The following is a 20,190-nucleotide window of genomic DNA, read 5'->3' as shown; positions in this document are numbered from 1 at the left end:
TTCCAGACTGCTATATCTCAATTACTTTGTTTCTCATTTGTTCCGGAATTTCTTTGGATTGCAGCATGATGTCTAGCTTTTGAGTATCCTTTGGTCTACTTCACTTTGTCAGGCAGGTTCTATTTAAGTGATTCCTTGATTGAGAACAGGTGTGGCAGTAATCATGGCTGTGTTTAGCTAGGAAATATGTGCTCAGCTTCCCAAAAGTTTGATAAACCACAGATAATTTATGTTTTATGGGGGGGCAGTCACTTTTTCACACAGGGCACTGTAGGTTTGGATTTCTTTTTCCCTTAATAATAAAGACCTTCATTTAAAATCTGCATTTTGTGTTTACTTGAGTTATCTTTGTCTAATATTTCAATTTGTTTGGTGATTTGAAACTTTTAGGTGTAACAAACATGCTAAAGAATAAGAAGTCAGGAAGAGGGTAAACACTTTTTCACACAACTGTATACAGGTTGTGAGGCAGCGACCGATGTTATTATTATTATTTATTGTTATAGCGCCATTTATTCCATGGCGCTTTACATGTAAGGAGGGGTATACATAATAAAAACAAGTACAATAATCTTAAACAATACAAGTCATAACTGGTACAGGAGGAGTGAGGACCCTGCCCGCGAAGGCTCACAATCTACAAGGGATGAGTGAGAATACAGTAGGTGAGGATAGAGCTGGTCATGCAGCGGTTTGGTCGATCGGTGGTTACTGCAGGTTGTAGGCTAGGATGTAGGATGTTATTTGCGAGGGTCGCTATGTGTCCCTCAGGATGCACTCAGAAGTAAATTGAGGCCGCGGGAGTGCATACAAGTCACAGGCGTAGCTGTGATTTCAATGCAAAATAAAAGTGTTGGTCTTGGGCAAGCTATTTCTCCAGGGCAGATTTAAGAAAATCTGCATGGGCCTTTATTTTTTAAATAGACTACAGGAAGGTAGTGGGGTTGGTCCGTTTCCTTCCCCGGTCCGGGTATTCCATGTGGCCTGTGGCCACAGGTTATTGTAAAAACCCTTGCAGCAGAGGGTTGGGTGTGTCAGAGTGGAGTTTGCAGCAAGTAGAGTAGATGGCTCTGCAAAAGGCTCAGCCTGTGTGAGAGTAACACAGAGCCCAGCAGAGCGAACTCCTGGTACCCTGCAGCGTGATACGGTGGTGCCATCGCCCTCAGCAACAGGACTCCCACGGACTGTTTTGCTTCCCTGCTGTGATCCAGAGGATACTTTATGCTGTACACTGTGTGAGTGTGGACATTAAACACGTTTGCTGTGAACTTTACCTGTGGTCACTGTCTGTCACACTGAACCAACCCCGCTGCACTACAGTTGGTGGAGCATGCAGGCAGTGTGAATTGAGGGATACCCCAACACCAGCTGCATGTCTGTCATTAGCCCTGCCACGCTGCAACCCAGGCCTGCGGACAAAATGGGGGAAATCCTGAGGCAGCTGGTCCCCACACAACAACAGACCAATATCCTGTTGCTGCAGCAAATTGCAACCCTGCATGAGGCACCTCCAGCACCGACCTCGAAACATCGCGAGGCCCGAGACAAGGTCCTCTCCGCTATGAGGAAACAAAGAGTCCGGAAGACAACATGGAAGCTTTCCTCACCGTCTATGAGCGCACAGCAGAGTGGGAGAACCTGCCAACGTACCAGTGGGCCAAAGTGGTGGCTCTGTTCCTGAGTGACTGGGCTAGCACAATTGTGCTAACCCTGAAGCCGGACGTGCCATTACGGTTCTGTAATGACTTCCATAAGTTAAATGAAGTGTCAAAGTTCGACCTTTACCCAATGCTCAGGGTGGACGAGCTGATCGAGCGCCTGGGTCAGGCCCAGTACTTCACCATGCTTGATCTAACCAAGGGTTATTGGCAGGTGCCTCTTACAGAGTCGGCAAAGGAAAAGACCTTCATAACACTGGAGGGTTTTTAACATTATGTAGTCTTCCCCTTGGGACTATGGGACTACAATGCTTAGCTATGTGTGACTATCCTACAAAATGCGTTACTTTGCACACCCGAGTACTATGGGTATGAAAATGACAAGTGTTACAGCAGCACAACAAACCGAAGAATATGTCGAGATTGGCGAAGAAATGGTTCAATGACAATGAAGTAGAAGTGCTGGAATGCTCCCCCCCACCACAATCCCCAAGGCTCTCCCTCCTCACAGTGCAGACACCAGAGTATTCCTCAAGATGTTCCTCCTAAGAGGGCAGACACCAACCAAAGAGTATCCCCCTTAGGCTCTCCCTCCTCACAGTGCAGGCACCACAGAGTATCCCCCCAAGCTCTCCCTCCTCACAGTGCAGGCACCACAGAGTATCCCCCCAGGCTCTTCCTCCTCACAGTGCAGGCACCACAGAGTATCCCCCCAAGCTCTCCCTCCTCACAGTGCGGACACTGCAGAGTATCCCCCCAGGCTCTCCCTCCTCACAGTGCAGGCACCAAAGAGTATCCCCCCAGGCTCTCCCTCCTCACAGTGCAGGCACCGTAGAGTATCCCCCCGAGGCTCTCCCTCCTCACAGTGCAGGCACCGGAGAGTATCCCCCAGGCTCTCCCTCCTCACAGTGCAGGCACCACAGAGTATCCCCCAGGCTCTCCCTCCTCACAGTGCAGGCACCACAGAGTAACCCCCAGGCTCTCCCTCCTCATAGTGCAAGCACCACAGAGTATACCCCCCAGGCTCTCCCTCCTCACAGAGCAGGCACCACAGAGTACCCCCCAGGCTCTCCCTCTTCACAATGCAGTGGGGGATGAGAGAAAGACCTATGTGGGGAGGCCAAGGAGAGCTCTGTCCCTGACACTAGGGGGCGCCCTAGCTCGCCCTACTCCCCGGGATACTTCTGAAGGTGAAGATGCTGGGGCCTCCACCCTTTGCCTTATCTCCTGAGTTAGCCCTCCATCTGTTCTCTTCCCCCACCCAAGTAAGAGATGCACTACTGTGCACTGCAGTTAAATAACCAGACAAGCAACGCAACACAAACAAGGGTTAACAGAAAACTCCAGGCATACAAAATATTAACTTACATATAACAGAGGAATGCATCGGGGTGTGGAAGTAGGGGAATAAACCAAAACAGAAAAGGATAAGGAATTACCACACATACAAACCAATCGACAGTCACAGATAACTCCTCCAACTCTCCTTCTCATATGTGCTCCTTTCCCTTCGTTAGCCATGCTGCATAAGCTAGCTCTGACAAGGATTAGTAATAGAGCCCTGATTATAAAGGGGAAGGGAGTGGCTAACTGAGCATAGCTGAGCACAGGGATTTCCATCATGGCTGATTAACCTCTGTTCTGCCAGAATAAACACATTTAAAATGAAGGAGAAGTGCTTCTTCTCAGCGCCGTAGTAGGAGCAATCAGACGCTGTGGACTTCTGACTCCACACGGTCACGGTAACCCCGTGAAAAGCTCCTTGTACACTGCTCAGGCTCTCCTCCCAATGCAATGCAGGATATCGCTCCTCATCCCGACAAATCAGAAAGGACAGGACTGTCTCCTGGGTGGCGGTCGTCTCACTGTGCGGACCGCCTGCCAGTTTTCACCTCTCTCCCTCCTTTCCCGGTAATCAAACACTCGAAATGCATTACTGCGCAGAAGGAAGCGCAGGTCTCATGAAGATGGAGCACTGCAGGCAGCGGTGTATTGTTTCCTCGGCGGTTCTAGTGTGAGCATGCTTTGCTCTGATTGGTGAAGCAGCGGCACACGGACTGCTCGTCCACCAATCAGAGCCAAGCACCTGTTGTGACCCCATCGCCTCCAGGCTGCAGCCAGACTGTGACGCATGCTCTTCCCCATGAAGCCTCCAATCTCCCCCACATTCCTTTGTGCTGGTGCGGCCCCCACAGCCTGCCGCCCTAGGTATTGACCTGGTGACCAGTGTGACCGTGCTGCTCTCAGCACGCGTATCTAGTCATGCTCCGGCTCATTTCTTTGGTTTTGTCGGCCTGATCTTGGAAACCAGATGACCATGAGAGGGGTCTTCTCCCCTTTCACCTCGGTGGTGATAATGTTGGTGGTCACCCTCTCTAGATCCAGGTCTACGTCTCCATCGCTGCTCTGGGGACTGTGTGCAGACCGCAGCGGTGATGTCACAGCGCTGCAGCCAATCACTAGGCTTAGCGGCCTCAAGGGTGAAACTAGAAGATTTTTACTTTTTTTCACAATAAAAATAAGTAACACAAAGACGTTATCGTTCAGCCACTCTCTGGTGATGGCCCGCAATGGCCGAGTGTGGATGAGGACAGGCCCCGCTCCATGGCCCCGGCACCTGGGCAGCACGTTGGCATGTGGCGGTGACCTCAGCGCCATCTTCTTTTTACTCCCCTTTCATTTTGATCAATTGCTGAAAATTTGGCAATAAATCTGCTGCACTGTATAAGCCCTGACGTCCAGGGGCCACAGAAGCCTCTGCTGTATGCTCAGCCCTGATGTTCAGGGGCCACAGAAGCCCCTGCTGTGTGCTCAGCCCTGACGTCCGGGGGCCACAGAAGCCTCTGCTGTATGCTCAGCCCTGACATCCAGGGGCCACAGAAGCCCCTACTGTGTGCTCAGCCCTGACTTCCGGGGGCCACAGAAGCCCCTGCTGTATGCTCAGCCCTGACGTCTAGGGGCGACAAAAGCCCCTGTGTGATAAGCCCTGACGTCTGGGGGCCACAGAAGCCCCTGCTGTGTGCTCAGCCCTGATGTCCGGGGGCCACAGAAGCCCCTGCTGTATGCTTAGCCCTGACATCCAGGGGCAACAAAAGCCCCTGTGTGATAAGCCCTGACGTCTGGGGGCCACAGAAGCCACTGCCATGTGCTCAGCCCTGATGTTCAGGGGCCACAGAAGCCCCTGCTGTGTGCTTAGCCCTGACGTCCGGGGGCCACAGAAGCCCCTGCTGTATGCTCAGCCCTGACGTCCAGGGGCCACAAAAGCCCGTGTGATAAGCCCTGACGTCCGGGGGCCACAGAAGTCCCTGCTGTGTGCTCAGCCCTGACATCCGGGGGCCACAGAAGCCCCTGTGTGATAAGCCCTGACGTCCGGGGGCCACAGAAGTCCCTGCTGTGTGCTCAGCCCTGACGTCCGGGGGCCACAGAAGCCCCTGCTGTATGCTCAGCCCTGATGTCCAGGGGCCACAAAAGCCCCTGTGTGATAAGCCCTGACGTCTGGGGGCCACAGAAGCCACTACTGTGTGCTCAGCCCTGATGTTCAGGGGCCACAGAAGCCCCTGCTGTGTGCTCAGCCCTGACGTCCGGGGGCCACAGAAGCCTCTGCTGTATGCTCAGCCCTGACGTCCGGGGGCCACAGAAGCCCCTGCTGTATGCTCAGCCCTGACGTCCAGGGGCCACAAAACCCCCTGTGTGATAAGCCCTGACGTCCGGGGGCCACAGAAGCCTCTGCTGTATGCTCAGCCCTGACGTCCGGGGGCCACAGAAGCCCCTGCTGTATGCTCAGCCCTGACGTCCAGGGGCCACAAAACACCCTGTGTGATAAGCCCTGACGTCCGGGGGCCACAGAAGCCCCTGCTGTGTGCTCAGCCCTGACGTCCGGGGGCCACAGAAGCCCCTGCTGTATGCTCAGCCCTGACGTCCAGGGGCGACAAAAGCCCCTGTGTGATAAGCCCTGACGTCTGGGGGCCACAGAAGCCACTGCTGTGTGCTCAGCCCTGATGTCCGGGGGCCACAGAAGCCTCTGCTGTATGCTCAGCCCTGACGTCCGGGGGCCACAGAAGCTCCTGCTGTATGCTCAGCCCCGACGTCCAGGGGCCACAGATGCTCCCGCTGTGTGCTCAGCCCTGATGTCTGGGGGCCACAGAAGCCCCTGCTGTGTGCTCAGCCCGGACATCCGGGGGGCCACAGAAGCCCCTGCTGTGTGCTCAGCCCTGACATCCAGGGGCCACAGAAGCCCTTGCTGTGTGATCAGCCCTATCGTCCGCGGGTCACAGAAGCCCCTGCTGTGCGCTCAGCCCTGACATCAGGGGTCACAGAAGCCCCTGCTGTGTGATAAGCCCTGACGTCCGGGGGTCATAGATGCCCCTGCTGTGTGCTCAGCCCTGACGTCCAGGGGCCACTGAAGCCCCTGCTGTGTGCTCAGCCCTGATGTCCCGGGGTCACAGAAGCCCCTGCTGTGTGCCCAGCCCTGACATTCGAGGACAACAGAAGCCCCTGCTGTGTGCTCAGCCCTTATGTCTGGGGGCCACAGAAGCCCCTGCTGTGTGATAAGCCCTGACGTCCGGGGGTCACAGAAGCCCCTGCTGTGTGATAAGCCCTGACATCTGGGGGCCACAGAAGCCCCTGCTGTGTGCTCAGCCCTGACGTCCAGGGGCCACAGATGCCCCTGCTGTGTGCTCAGCCCTGACGTCCGGGGGCCACAGATGCCCCTGCTGTGTGCTCAGCCCTGACGTCCGGGGCCACAGAAGCCCCTGCTGTGTGCTCAGCACTGATGTCTGGGGGCCACAGAAGCCCCTGCTGTGTGCTCAGCCTTGACATCTGGGGGCCACAGAACCCCCTGCTGTGTGCTCAGCCCTGATGTTCAGGGGCCACAGAACCCCCTGCTGTGTGATAAGCCCTGACGTCCGGGGGTCACAGATGCCCCTGCTGTGTGCTCAGCCCTGATGTCCAGGGGCCACTGAAGCCCCTGCTGTGTGCTCAGCCCTGACCTCCGGGGGCCACAGAACCCCATGCTGTGTGCTCAGCCCTGACCTCCGGGTGGCCACAGAACCCCCTGCTGTGTGCTCAGCCCGTATGTCTGGGGGCAACAGAAGCCACTGCTGTGTGATAAGCCCTGACGTCTGGGGGTCACATAAGCCCCTGCTGTGTGCTCAGCCCTGACTCCTGGAGGCCACAGAAGCCCCTGCTGTGTGCTCAGCCCTGACATCCGGGGGGGCCACAGAGGCCCCTGCTGTGTGCTCAGCCCTGACATCCGGGGGGCCACAGAACCCCCTGCTGTGTGCTCATCCCTTATGTCTGGGGGCAACAGAACCCCCTGCTGTGTGCTCAGCCCTGACCTTGGGGTGGCCACAGAACCCCCTGCTGTGTGCTCAGCCCTTATGTCTGGGGGCCACAGAAGCCCCTGCTGTGTGATAAGCCCCGACGTCCGGGGGTCACATAAGCCCCTGCTGTGTGCTCAGCCCTGACTTCTGGGGGCCACAGAAGCCCCTGCTGTGTGCTCAGCCCTGACGTCGGGGGGCCACAGAACCCCCTGCTGTGTGCTCAGCCCTGACATCCGGGGGCCACAGAACCCCCTGCTGTGTGCTCAGCCCTGACTTCTGGGGGCCACAGAAGCCCCTGCTGTGTGCTCAGCCCTGACATCCGGGGGCCACAGAACCCCCTGCTGTGTGCTCAGCCCTGACGTCCGGGGGCCACAGATGCCCCTGCTGTGTGCTCAGCCCTGACCTCCGGGGGCCACAGAACCCCCTGCTGTGTGCTCAGCCCTTATGTCTGGGGGCAACAGAAGCCACTGCTGTGTGATAAGCCCTGACGTCTGGGGGTCACATAAGCCCCTGCTGTGTGCTCAGCCCTGACTCCTGGAGGCCACAGAAGCCCCTGCTGTGTGCTCAGCCCTGACATCCGGGGGGGCCACAGAGGCCCCTGCTGTGTGCTCAGCCCTGACGTCCGGGGGCCACAGAACCCCCTGCTGTGTGCTCATCCCTTATGTCTGGGGGCAACAGAACCCCCTGCTGTGTGCTCAGCCCTGACCTTGGGGTGGCCACAGAACCCCCTGCTGTGTGCTCAGCCCTTATGTCTGGGGGCCACAGAAGCCCCTGCTGTGTGATAAGCCCTGACGTCCGGGGGTCACATAAGCCCCTGCTGTGTGCTCAGCCCTGACGTCGGGGGGCCACAGAACCCCCTGCTGTGTGCTCAGCCCTTACATCCGGGGGCCACAGAAGCCCCTGCTGTGTGCTCAGCCCTGACATCCGGGGGCCACAGAACCCCCTGCTGTGTGCTCAGCCCTGACGTCCGGGGGCCACAGAACCCCCTGCTGTGTGCTCAGCCCTTATGTCTGGGGGCCACAGAAGCCACTGCTGTGTGATAAGCCCTGTCGTCCGGGGGGGGCACAGAAGCCCCTGCTGTGTGCTCAGCCCTGACGTCCGGGGGCCACATAAGCCCCTGTGTGCTCAGCCCACTGCAGAGTACATCCCCCACACACTGGGTAGGTAATGGTGCCGTCTCCTGTCCTTCTATACCGCTCGCACATGTAGGCGCGCAGTCGCACTATACACACGTGGTGACAAGAAACGCAGCAATGCACACTGGGGAGGCGGGGCCGGGCAGCTGGCGCGGCCGGAGGAGGCGGGGCCGGGCAGCTGGCGCGGCCGGAGGAGGCGGGGCCGGGCAGCTGGCGCTGCCGGAGGAGGCGGAGTCAGGCTCGCCCCTCCCTTCTCTATATCACGCTGCCGCGCCTGCGCCTCGGCCTCAGTCACCGCGTGGAGAGGAGAAGGGGCTGAGAGCAGACATGGCGGACGAGGCGGGTAAGCGCGGTACACCCCCGGGTATAACGCCCCGTCGCCGCAGCGGTTAATAATGAGTGTTGTGTCATTGCAGGGGCCAGAAAGTCCAAGAAGCGCAAGAGTCAGACGCCGGGGGAGGTCGCGGTGAGTGTGGCCGGGGGAGGCCCGGGAGCGGGTGTTTTTTTTTTTCTCCCTCCGTTTTGCTTTATTTCCTCTATGTGCTGATATCCCGTCTCCGCCGCCGGGTCCGGAGCGCGGCCTGTGCTGTAGGCCTCAGCCCTCCACGTGTCAGCGGTGCACGGCGGCCCCACCGGGCCGGACGGAGGCGCCTCTATTCCTAGTTATCTACCTTGTGGGGTCGGATACCACCATCCGGGGTCAGGTGCTTGGAGCTGGCAGCGATAGGGGCATCATTCCATGCTCCCGTCACTATGGGGGTCTGCCGATGACCCCTCATTCTTGCTCCCGCCACGTGTTGTGGGCCACTATAGGGGTCTGCTGCTGATCCGTCATTCCATGCCCCCGTCACATGTCCTGGGCCACTATGGGGGTCTGCCGATGACCCCTCATTCTTGCTCCCGCCACGTGTTGTGGGCCACTATTGGGGTCTGCTGCTGATCCGTCATTCCATGCCCCCGTCACATGTCCTGGGCCACTATGGGGGTCTGCCGATGACCCCTGTACTTGTCACTGCAGAGCTCTTTTGATCCCTGTGTGGCCATGATGTTCCCTCTACAGCGATGTATGTATGAGAGTATACGGCGCCGGCCCCGAAGGGATAGATCATCCCCCTTAGGCTGTGTGCAGACGTTGCAGACTTCCTGCGGATCCGCAGCGTTTTTTGAGGTGCAGAAACGCTGCAGATCCGCAAGTGATTTACAGTACAATGTAAATCAATGAGAAAAGAACGCTGTGCTAACAGTGTGGGGAATTCTGTGTGGAAATTCTACGGATTAAAAGTAGCATGTCACTACTTTCTCGCGGATCTGCAGCGTTTTTGTTTCCATTCCATTATAGAAATCCACAGGGGTAAAAACGCGTCAAATCCGCACGTGTTTTCTGCCAAGAGATGCAGAAATTCCTAAGCCTGATCCGCAACGTGTGCACAGCCTCAAAAATAAAGGTAGAAAAAACACGACGTTCAGAAAAGTCTGATCAGTCAACGCTGTGAGAGAAGAGAAGCGATGAAACCGGGCAAGAGGGGAGTAAGTAGGGATAACCAGGATTGTCAAAGTAGTGAACAACTTCTATAAGATTCAAAACGCTTTTTTGTTGTGAAGCTGCAGTGATGTATCCATAATGTGAGTAATTGGCTGACCCCGATCCAGATACATTGTATAGAGCAGTGTCTCCTCTCTGTTACAGGATATACAGCATGAAGGAAACTTTATGATACAGCCGGAATCCAAAGTTGCACAACTGGATACCTCTCAGTGGCCGCTGCTCCTAAAGGTCGGTGATTACAGCTGTCGGGGGAGCTCTTATATGTAGCAGCTGGGCATGCGGATCACCAAGTGCGCGCTTCGTTGATTCGTCAGGTTTTCTTGCATGTAATGTTTGTGCACACAGTGTAATGACTGGGATGTAGTGCACGGACTGCAGACATCGGTCTATACAGGATACATGGTGGATGACTAAATGTTTACAGGATCCATCATTGCACTCCCTATAGATGGCATCCCATGTCCGCACTGTATATTACTCGAGCATGCTCGAGTATTTTTTTTTTTTAGTGCTCGGAGATTGTTTTTAGCGCCACAGCTGAATGATTTACATTTGTTAGCCAGCATAAGTAGATGTGGGGGTTGCTAGGGAATCCCCACATGTAATCAAGCTGTCTAACTAATGTAAATATTCAGCTGCAGCTAAATCGCCGAGCACTAAAAAAAAGTCGAGGACCCCCGAGCATGCTCGAGAAATCTCGAGTAACGAGTATATTGGCTCGTCACTAGTCCTTATACCTGATTATATACCCAGTGTAACATCTGACCTTATGTGATTGGTATATATTCTAGTAGCTGAGTTCAGGCTCCTGATCACTCCTGTAGAGGAGTCTGTATTGCTAAGCGTCTTGCTTCTTCTTCTTCTAGCAGCAGCTTGATCTTTCATCCAGCTCAGGTGACATGACCTCACAGCCACGGTTCATCTCGATCGGCGTGAAAGTTTAAGATGCTGCTATGACTTTGCATTAGAGGGAGCCTGTCGGCAGCTTTAGCAGATATAAGATGTGGCCACCGCCTTTCAGGTTTTGTCTACAGCATTCTATATTGGTGTAGATAAGCCCCCCCCATCCGACCTGTAAAATAAGAAAAGTAAGTTTTATTACTCACCTGGGGGGGGGTCCGATGGGTGTCGCAGGTCCGGGGCCTCCCATTTTTTTGCGATGTTGCTTCATCGCTCGCCTGTGTCGCCCTCTTGCGAAGGCATACTTATCTGTTGAGGGCAGAGGAAAGTACTGCAGTGCACAGGCGCCGGGAAAGGTCAGAGGCCCAGAATTGTTGTGGTTTTATTTTTGTTTTCTTGTATTCATTTGGCAGAACTTCGATAAGCTGAATGTGCGGACAACACACTACACTCCCATCCCGTCCGGCTCCAACCCCTTGAAGAGGGACATCACGGAATATATTAAGTAAGTGATCAGGTATGTACACTCAGCACCACTCTGGCCCATGGACTGTGTCCTGTGCAGCAGAATCATTGTGCGTGGAGGCGAGAGCCGCAGGTCTGGGCAAAGCCCATGGACAACAGTGGTGCTTCTGTTTTATATTCCCCCACCCCTGTTGATGACCAAAAAACAAAAGTTAATGCAAAAGAGGTTCCTTGAGCTTTCTAATAGATCCCCAATTTCATTGCTCTAAAGAACCTGGTAGCCCCAGCTGGCGATGGACCGCTGCATACTCGCAGTGTTGAGTCTATTAGTCTCATTACAGCACCCCTGACTGCGAGACCACGCAGACTTATGTAAGACCCCCTATCTCTGTAGTTGGTCGGGCTATGGTGCACATCTTGCGTTGTGGAAGACTCCACATAAAGTGCTGGGGATATTATTTTTCTCTTACGACAGTGCTTCTCTTAACTGTGGAATAACCGTTTAATTTCTGATCAGAACAGGTTTTATTAATCTGGATAAACCCGCCAACCCGTCCTCGCATGAAGTGGTCGCATGGATCCGTCGTATTTTAAGGGTAGAGAAAACTGGTCACAGCGGCACATTGGATCCTAAAGTCACCGGTTGCCTCATTGTCTGTATCGACCGCGCCACTCGTCTCGTGAAGTCGCAGCAGAGTGCAGGTGGGTCACTCGTCTTGCTTACACTGTGCTTTATTACACTGTGTGTGCTTTAGTGTGTAACACGCTGACACTTGTTCTGTGCTTTGTTTCTTGTAGGGAAAGAATATGTTGGTATCGTGCGTCTCCATAATGCGATAGAGAACGAGCAGGTTCTGTCCCGGGTAAGGTTCTCCCCAGCACATGTTTGTCTGGCTGTAATGGCCCCTCCAGTTTACGTGATGACACAGTTTATCCATTCTCTGATCCTTGGTCTGTCTCTAAGCACTTGCTTTCCTTCACTGGAGTCTGGTGTGCTGGAGGCACTGTTGGGGCTGGTGACCTGCGTTTTGCAGCGTGACCTGCGCCTGGTGCTGAGAGCAGGAGATAACAGATTAAGGTCAAGAAGATGCTTTGCTGTCTGATAAACGTGGCCTGTTTTCTTATTTATGTTGCTTTGCTATTTCCAGAATATATTAAGGTGTTTGTTTTTTTTTTTTCTTTTCTCAGGCTCTTGAAACCCTCACGGGTGCACTGTTTCAGAGACCACCATTAATAGCTGCTGTAAAGAGGCAGCTGCGTGTCCGAACAATCTATGAAAGTAAACTAGTAGAATATGACCCTGAACGCCGGCTGGGTGAGTGAACTGTGCCCACGTCAACTGGGGAAGCTTGCGCCCCTGTCTGTCGCTCTAGTCATTCTCTATCTTGCTGCCCGAAAAAGCAAAGTGTAACAATCACAACCCCAGTGGTCGAGCAGGTGCACTGCCCCTCCATTCTGATGGGAATGAAGGGTCATGGTTTTGATTGAACCCTCACATTTTAGCAGTGGCCAGACAGAACTGTTCAATTGCTCTGTTTCTGACTTATCGGTGGGGTGCTGGGTGTCTGGCACTGACTGTCATATGCAAGAAAGTCAACCATCAGCACTCAGCTTGGGGGATGCACGCTCCAAAGTCCAAGGATCCAATCGGACCAAAAGTCACAGAGAAAAGAAGAGCAGCATCCATACCAGGTGATAGATGTCCAAAAAACGATTTATTCTGCCATCAAAAGTAACTTTTGATGGCAGAATAAATCGTTTTTTGGACATCTATCACCTGGTATGGATGCTGCTCTTCTTTACTTTGTGACACTGACCGTCAGACATTGATAACCTATCTCAATGATTGGTCAATGGATAAAGTAGTGGGCAGCTTCCTTTCTAGGACAGCGCACAGTATTGAGCCATATGATGTATGTGAACTCTCAGGAACCTTGTGTGATGCTGACATGTATCTATCACCCAATAACTGATGGCTCTTACTGAAATGCATGCGCATATATATTAATTTTTTTTTTTTTAATGAAATGTTTTAACTTTGTCCCCGGTTATCCCACAGGCATATTTTGGGTGAGCTGTGAAGCCGGTACATATATCCGAACGTTATGCGTCCACATTGGTTTGCTTCTCGGGGTTGGTGGTCAGATGCAGGAACTTCGCAGGGTTCGGTCGGGTGTCATGGGAGAGAAGGTAAGTAACTCAGTACTGTGCCCCCAAATGCGTTGAGTTCAGCCACAGGCTTCTCCCTGCGGTCTGTTAGTTAGCTTTGGGACATTATTAAGCTCACAGGACTCTGGGCACATTGTGTCTTGTCCTTTTGAGCTGACAATTGATTACGTAAGATCTTGCGTATATCGGATTGTTTTTTATTTGTTGTCTTTTGCCTCTAGGACCATCTGGTCACGATGCATGATGTAATGGATGCTCAATGGCAATATGATAACAATAAAGATGAAAGCTATCTGCGTAGGGTTGTCTTCCCGTTGGAAAAACTGCTGGTATCCCATAAAAGATTGGTTATGAAGGACAGTGCAGTAAGTCGGCTTCTCACTTTCTACCTGGCAATGCTATTCTACAATCTGTATTGCTCAGACATGATTTTTTTATTCTTCCCCTTTTTTATTAAAGGTTAACGCTATATGTTATGGGGCAAAGATCATGCTCCCTGGTCTTCTGAGGTACGAGGATGGCATTGAAATAAACCAGGATATAGTGGTGGTCACAACCAAAGGAGAAGCCATCTGCATTGGTAAGATGTGGGTTTTAGGCGAAGTGCACACGCTGCGGATTTTGCTGCGGGTCCGCAGTACAATGTAAACCTATGGGAAACGCAATCAGCAGTGCCCATGCTGCGGGAAAAAATGCGCGGAAACGCAGCGGTTTATATTCCGCAGCATGTCAACACTTTGTGCGGATTCCGCTGCGGCTTACACCTGCTCCACAATAAAAAAACCGCAGTGGAATCTGCACTAATTCCGCAATAAATCCGCAGGAAAAACGCAGTGCCTTTTACCTGTGGATTTCACAAATCCGCTGCGGAATAATCTGCAGAGCTCCAAAATACGTGTGCACATACCCTTACACTGGCCAAAAGTTTTGACACTGATACAAACTTTTGGCTTTCAACAAGTTTGATCTTTCAGTGTTAAGATCTTTTCATCGGCTGTTTCTATGGTTACTGAAGTGCGATAATCGGCAATTCATAAGTTTACACTTTTTATTGACTTTCTGTAAAGCCTCAATATTTACAGAGTGCTCCCTTATTTTTCCAGACTTCTGCCCTTTGTCTTCCTGGCAGGTGGATATCGGCTTCTGAGCCAAGTGTTCTCTGACAACATATTTTTGCTTGGGGATAATCACAATTTAGGTTTATCCACTTGCTGTTTCAGAACTGACCTCGTTTTCAATTGGATCGAGATCAGGAGTTGCTGGGCCATGAACCCAGAACTAATTTGTTTGTTCAGCCACTTAATTATCACTGCTATCTTGTCACATGGTCTCCATCAGTCTGGATGCTTGGGGGATGTGCAGAGTAGCTGTCACCTTTTCATCTCTGGACAATCCTCCAGATGTCCTGAAGGGGCTTCATCAGAGAAAATAACTTGACCCTAGTCCTCTGTAGTGTACCTGGACTTCCTGCAGAATGTCACTGTCGACTGTCTTCAGGAGGCAAGTCGCGTCAGCCTTCACCTCGCTGTGCAGATGCAATGACTCCTGTTGAAGCACATTGGAGCTAGAAATGGCCGTCCAGTTTCTTTCTGAGCCTGCTGTCATGTTTTTTTAACCTTTCCAAATAAGAATTTAAGGGGTGGTGAGTGCCATTTTTCTTCTGGCATTCCACAGACACCTGCTGCTATTGAGCAAGCTTTGCGCTGGTGCTGAACTGATCCAGTAGCTGAATGCTCTTTTTAGGATGCGGTCCTGGCACTGGCTTGGTCACCCTGAAGCCACCTTCACAACAACTGACCCACTCTTAAAGTTCTTGGTATCTGATAATCTTACAAGTGGCAATGTCCTTGCTTGTAAAGCCCTTTTGATCCAAAGCACTGATGACTTCATGTGTTACCTTTTTTTGAGGTAAGGCTATGATTTCAAGCTTTAGCCCTTTTAAAGCAACCAGTCTGCTCCTATAATTCAATCAGCAGACGCAGTGATATCAGCTGCCTTGTCCTCATTAACTCTACTGAGCCACCGAGATCAGTGACGCTGTGTAAGCAGGTCATTTTTGTGGCACAGAAATGTAATGGAAATTTTTTTTTTAAATTGTTTTGGTGATTGCACTCCATCTTTACCAGGAAAATTTAAGTTAATCTGTCTCAATAACAACTTTGTCATGCAAATTGTCACTAAAAACTGAAGCAACAAACTTTGTGAAAACTGAAACTGGTCAGCCTCAAAATTTTAACCACTTCCTATTTTGGTGAAAACGACATGTACACTAGCAGCAGTAGACCAAGATCAGATCGTTGCATCTGGTGAGCGTGTGCCGACGTCATTGTGGAGGGAGGGGGCACTGTAACATCGCTTCTTGTGATTGCTGTGTATAGAGGGGTTACAGGCTCAGTATATTAAGTCGTGTCTTCCCTTTTCAGGCACTGCCCTTATGACTACAGCTGTCATCTCTACATGTGACCACGGCGTTGTGGCAAAGATTAAACGTGTTATCATGGAGAGGGACACCTACCCCCGCAAGTGGGGCCTCGGGCCTAAGGTAAGACTTCCCTGGATGGTGGGGGGCCTCGGGCCTAAGGTAAGACTGCCCTGGATGGTGGCTACCGTAAGTCAGTGAGCCATATGATGTATGCATGATTTGTGAACTTCGTGATGATGACACTATATCTATCACCCTATGACTGATGGCTTCTATTGTCGTACTTTCATATTGACCAGACCTGCCACCCCAATTGATTGGCTAATACGGCAGCGGCTATTTTTGTGGACTAAAGTTAACTTTTCTTTAAACTTTCCAGGCAAGTCAGAAAAAAATGTTGATTCAGAAAGGGATGCTAGACAAGCACGGGAAGCCGAATGAGAACACGCCGGCAGGCTGGAGCCATGGATATGTGGATTACAGGTAACTGCAGTCACTTTATTGCCGTGCCTCCCACCCACCATGTATGTAGTGTGTTATTAATCGGGGGGGGGGGTGTCTTGCAGTTCAGCACAGAAGAAGGTGGCCGCTGCAGAAGTGGAGACTCCAGCAAAGGTTTGTCTGTGCATTCTTCTTACATGCAGGAAGTTATCCCCTTCTTGCCGACCTGTGGTATTATAGGGGAGTCATCCTGCAAGATAAAATGGCTATTGCTAATCAGAGAAGCATTATGTGCCTCTCCTGTTCAGGCATATGGCTGACACTTCCATTGCTGTTGTTTTGTTTTATTGGGGTAAACTTTGGGTTTAATCTTTATTTTTTATATTTTTGTTTTTTATTTTTTTTTCCCCCTCGTGTTAGAGGAAGCATGTGAGCGAGTCAGAAAGTGACACGGCAACGCCCGTTTCCACAAAAAAAATGAAGGTAATGTCTAGCCTTGACCAAATCTTTTAGTTTGGTCCTCATCTCCTGTTTCTGTCTTGAGTTCAGATCCCTCTTATTTTTATTTTATTTATTTTTTTACACCAGCTACAAAAAAAGTGAGGACTTACGTTTTACATTAGTGTCAAGCAACTACCTAGCGGTATGGCCCAATCAGTGAACATATTGCAGCTATTAACGATTTCCTGGTTCAAAAACTGAAGCATATGACAAAAAGTTAAGCCCACTGTTAATTTCTTGCAGTGCTTTTCAGGGCAATACTTGGCCTGCCATTGTATTTCCATTACCACTGCAGCCCATTAAAAGACCCAAAGTAGCAATGTTCACCGCTGTGATGATCTCTGCAAACAGCCTAGTGACACATCACTGGAGTCGGGGTCTCCGCCTCTACATTATGGTGCTGTCAGATTACCTAGGAAACCCTGCTGACAGATTCCCTTGAGTCATTGACTGAATATTTGTCGTTTTGGAAATCAAACTGCTGGTTACTTTGCCTGCTGCGTGTCTGAATCCAGTTGAATTCTGACAAGGAAAACCTGATTTGGCAGCAATAGGATCACGTGCACCTTCCCTTAGGGTTAGGCATGACTCTTATGGTCCGTATAGTTTTATTTTCTTTACTAACAATGTACAAATAGTTGGTAACCGATATAATCCAAGTAGATGAAATGGCGGACCACGTCTATGTGTAAAGAATGCCTGTGTTCTCCACAGATTAAACCGGAGAGTGGCAGTGACAGTGAAAGTGCTTTAAAACCAAAGAAAAAGAAGAAAAAGAAACATGAAGAGGAGAATGTGACCGAAGATTCTCCACAGGTGAGTACTATTCAGTGGGACGGCCCCTGCGTTGCACAGTTAAACAGTCTGTTTGGGGTTGGGGGACCTTACAGATAATTTGCTGGGAGTTAATGATTTGGTCTAGTGTCCCGCTTTAGATTGAGCCTTTTCTTTTTCTGTTATGCTATGTGTTCACACATTGCTTTTTTTTTTATTTTCCCTGCAGCCAAAAAAAAAAAAAAAGCTGCAGACAAAGCACAGGTTTTGCTGACTTTTCTTGTGCTGTGTTCTTTTTTTTTTTTTTTTTTTTTTTTTAAATTCAAAGTGCAGAAAGGCGACAAAGTTTCCATCAGTTTTTCCAATGTTTAGGTACGGCCGGATGTGAAACCCATTCTTTTATTTTTGTGATTGTTTTCACAAGTCTGAGCCACAATATCTCTGTATCCTCTCATGAGCCTGGATGTTTGTATTAATTAGTACGGTGTAATTAAATTGGTGATATGCTAAAGCAAACAAAACCTGACCAACCCATGCCCGACCAATGTGGGAAAGTAAACCACGCCTTACCTATTCCATTCTGTCAGTCTTAAATAAACAACGACAAGTCCATGCGACTCTCCACGCTGTTTTCTTCAACTCGTATGAATATTTTTCTTCAGAATAGTCATTTTTCAGACATAACTTTTTCTACTAAATAATTTGATCAAATTTCCTTATTTTCTTTTCAAAACGTTTTGTGGTTTCACAAGGACTGCATTGGTGACCAACTGACATTCCTTGTGACAGCCCAAGACAGAAGCTATGTTCACACGTGGCTGCTTTTTATGAGAATTTGAAACTGTTTTTACGGCAGCAATAAGCTCACGTGCACCTTCCCTTAGGTTTATACAGGTCATAAGATACATGCCTAACTTGAGTTTTATTTGCTGTACTGACTGTAAACAATACATCTAATTAATAACCAATATACTGTGTATACTCCGTGTAACCGTGTAACCACCGATTGACCAAACCGCTGCACGGCCAGCTCTACCCTCACCTACTGTATCCTCACCCATCCCTTGTAGATTGTGAGCCCTCGCGGGCAGGGTCCTCTCTCCTCCTGTACCAGTTGTGACTTGTATTTTTCAAGATTATTGTACTTGTTTTATTATGTATACCCCTCCTCACATGTAAAGCGCCATGGAATAAATGGCGCTATAATAATAAATAATAATAATAATACTCGAGTATAACGTTTGCGCAGCACTATATGGGGCAAATGAGTCTATGGAGCATCTTATGGGGCCATTATTAACCTTTATGCAGGATTATATGGGGCGTATTTTAATATGGAGCATCTTATGGGGCCCATAATGAACTGTATGGAGCATTATATGTGGGGCTCCTGATTCAATGTGGATATTCAAAAACACTTAACCTACTGATGTCTCAATTAATTTTACTTTTATTGGTATCTATTTTTACTTTTGACATTTACCGGTAGCTGCTGCATTTTCCACCCTAGGCTTATACTCGAGGCATTAAGTTCTCCCAGTTTTTTGTGGCAAAATTAGAGGGTCGGCTTATACTCGACTATATACGGTAATACAAGTAGACGAAGCAGTAATTAAGGACCAAGATAAAGTGTAAGGATGCCTATGTTCTCCACAGAGTAAACCGGAGAGTGGTAGTGACGGTGAAAGTGCCTTAAAACAAAAGAAAAAGAAGAAAAAGAAACATCAAGAGGAAGAGGAGAATGTGACGGAAGTAAGTTCATAGAAAAAAAACAATTGCAAATGTAAAAGCCGGGGGAGGTTGAATTGGTCAGACATGGTTTACATTTGTCGTGCATTGCTTGCTTTCACTCATTGGTAGGGCATTGTTTACTCTCATACGTAGGAGCCTGGATGATATAGTAATGATACCACTGAGCCAATGTGCTGCCCATATGTACTAATACGATGAGGCTACCATGGTTTAAACTTTTTGGGAAAAATAGGTTTCACATCTTGCTATTTTTTTGCCAAAAACTGATGGCCTTGTTCTTGCACCTACAAACTATTGCTTAGCCTAAGACAGAAGCTCTCTGCCAACTGAGCGCTTCTTTGTTTGGGAGTTGGAATATTTTTCTGCTGGCATGTCTAAAGTGTATAGGGGGTATTTGATAATTCAAAGACCATAATATCGGCATTGTGTTTTGGCAGTCTGGCATGAATGTATGAATACTCATTCTTTAGACGTTTCAATGTCCATTTTAGATCTGCTTTCGATGGGCTTCACATTTACAACAAAAATTGACTCTAAATATCTTGGCCATGATGGCAAGTCAGATTTAGCTTTTTTTTAATTATTATTTTGAACAATAACTTAACCAATTCAGTTGTAGAATTAAGGTTACTTAATATACTGGACTTAAGCTGGGTTCATAAGATTTTAATCCAATTTTTATCTTTTTCAGTTGACTAAAAGCATGAAAAAGAAGAAAAAGAAACACAAAGAAGCTTCTGAATAAAGATGTCCATGCTTTCTTGTCAGTGGTGGAATGCGCTCGGGCGCTCTGTTCTCTGCTACTGAGATACTACTTTGTCCTGTTTTAAGGATTGTATAGATTTTTATTTTGTGTACATTTTTGAGATCCCTTTTGTACATGACTTGATAAGTGGTGAATTATGGATGTTGAAAATAATGATTTGGCTCAACTTTCAATTTTTTTTTCTTCCCCTAATAAACATTCATTTTTACAATGTGCCTTGTGCGATCAGTTTGTTTTGTGCTGTTCCTGACATGAGTGTTCTCTGTAGACACTGAGAAGGAAAGACGTGCTGATTGGCCATGTTGGGATAGTGTAAGTGAAGAACATGCAGATGTGGAT

At 49.8% G+C, this 20,190-nt stretch overlaps 1 protein-coding gene and 2 non-coding genes across 3 annotated transcripts; all 3 read left to right on the top strand.

The window, feature by feature from the left end:
- The first annotated feature begins 8,330 nt into the window (after window positions 1-8,330).
- Window positions 8,331-20,066, top strand: DKC1 (dyskerin pseudouridine synthase 1). The gene is made up of 17 exons (XM_069748563.1): window positions 8,331-8,458; window positions 8,532-8,581; window positions 9,803-9,889; window positions 10,975-11,066; window positions 11,544-11,728; window positions 11,825-11,889; window positions 12,215-12,341; window positions 13,086-13,216; window positions 13,417-13,560; window positions 13,655-13,775; window positions 15,619-15,737; window positions 15,997-16,100; window positions 16,184-16,232; window positions 16,479-16,541; window positions 17,274-17,375; window positions 18,990-19,085; window positions 19,777-20,066. Exons 1-17 carry the CDS (start codon window positions 8,443-8,445, stop codon window positions 19,828-19,830), a joined length of 1,605 nt encoding a protein of 534 aa, XP_069604664.1. The 5' UTR covers window positions 8,331-8,442; the 3' UTR covers window positions 19,831-20,066.
- On the top strand, window positions 12,930-13,004 carry LOC138668316 (small nucleolar RNA SNORD83). Its single transcript, XR_011319142.1, has one exon. It is a non-coding gene; the product is annotated as a small nucleolar RNA SNORD83 (small nucleolar RNA).
- Window positions 15,816-15,888, top strand: LOC138668315 (small nucleolar RNA SNORD83). Its single transcript, XR_011319141.1, has one exon. It is a non-coding gene; the product is annotated as a small nucleolar RNA SNORD83 (small nucleolar RNA).
- Window positions 20,067-20,190: the final 124 nt, after the last annotated feature.

Source organism: Ranitomeya imitator, chromosome 2 (assembly GCF_032444005.1).
Source record: "Ranitomeya imitator isolate aRanImi1 chromosome 2, aRanImi1.pri, whole genome shotgun sequence".
Lineage (NCBI taxonomy): Eukaryota > Metazoa > Chordata > Amphibia > Anura > Dendrobatidae > Ranitomeya > Ranitomeya imitator.
Note: the sequence above shows the minus strand (reverse complement) of the source record. Positions and strands in the feature narration are given on the sequence as shown.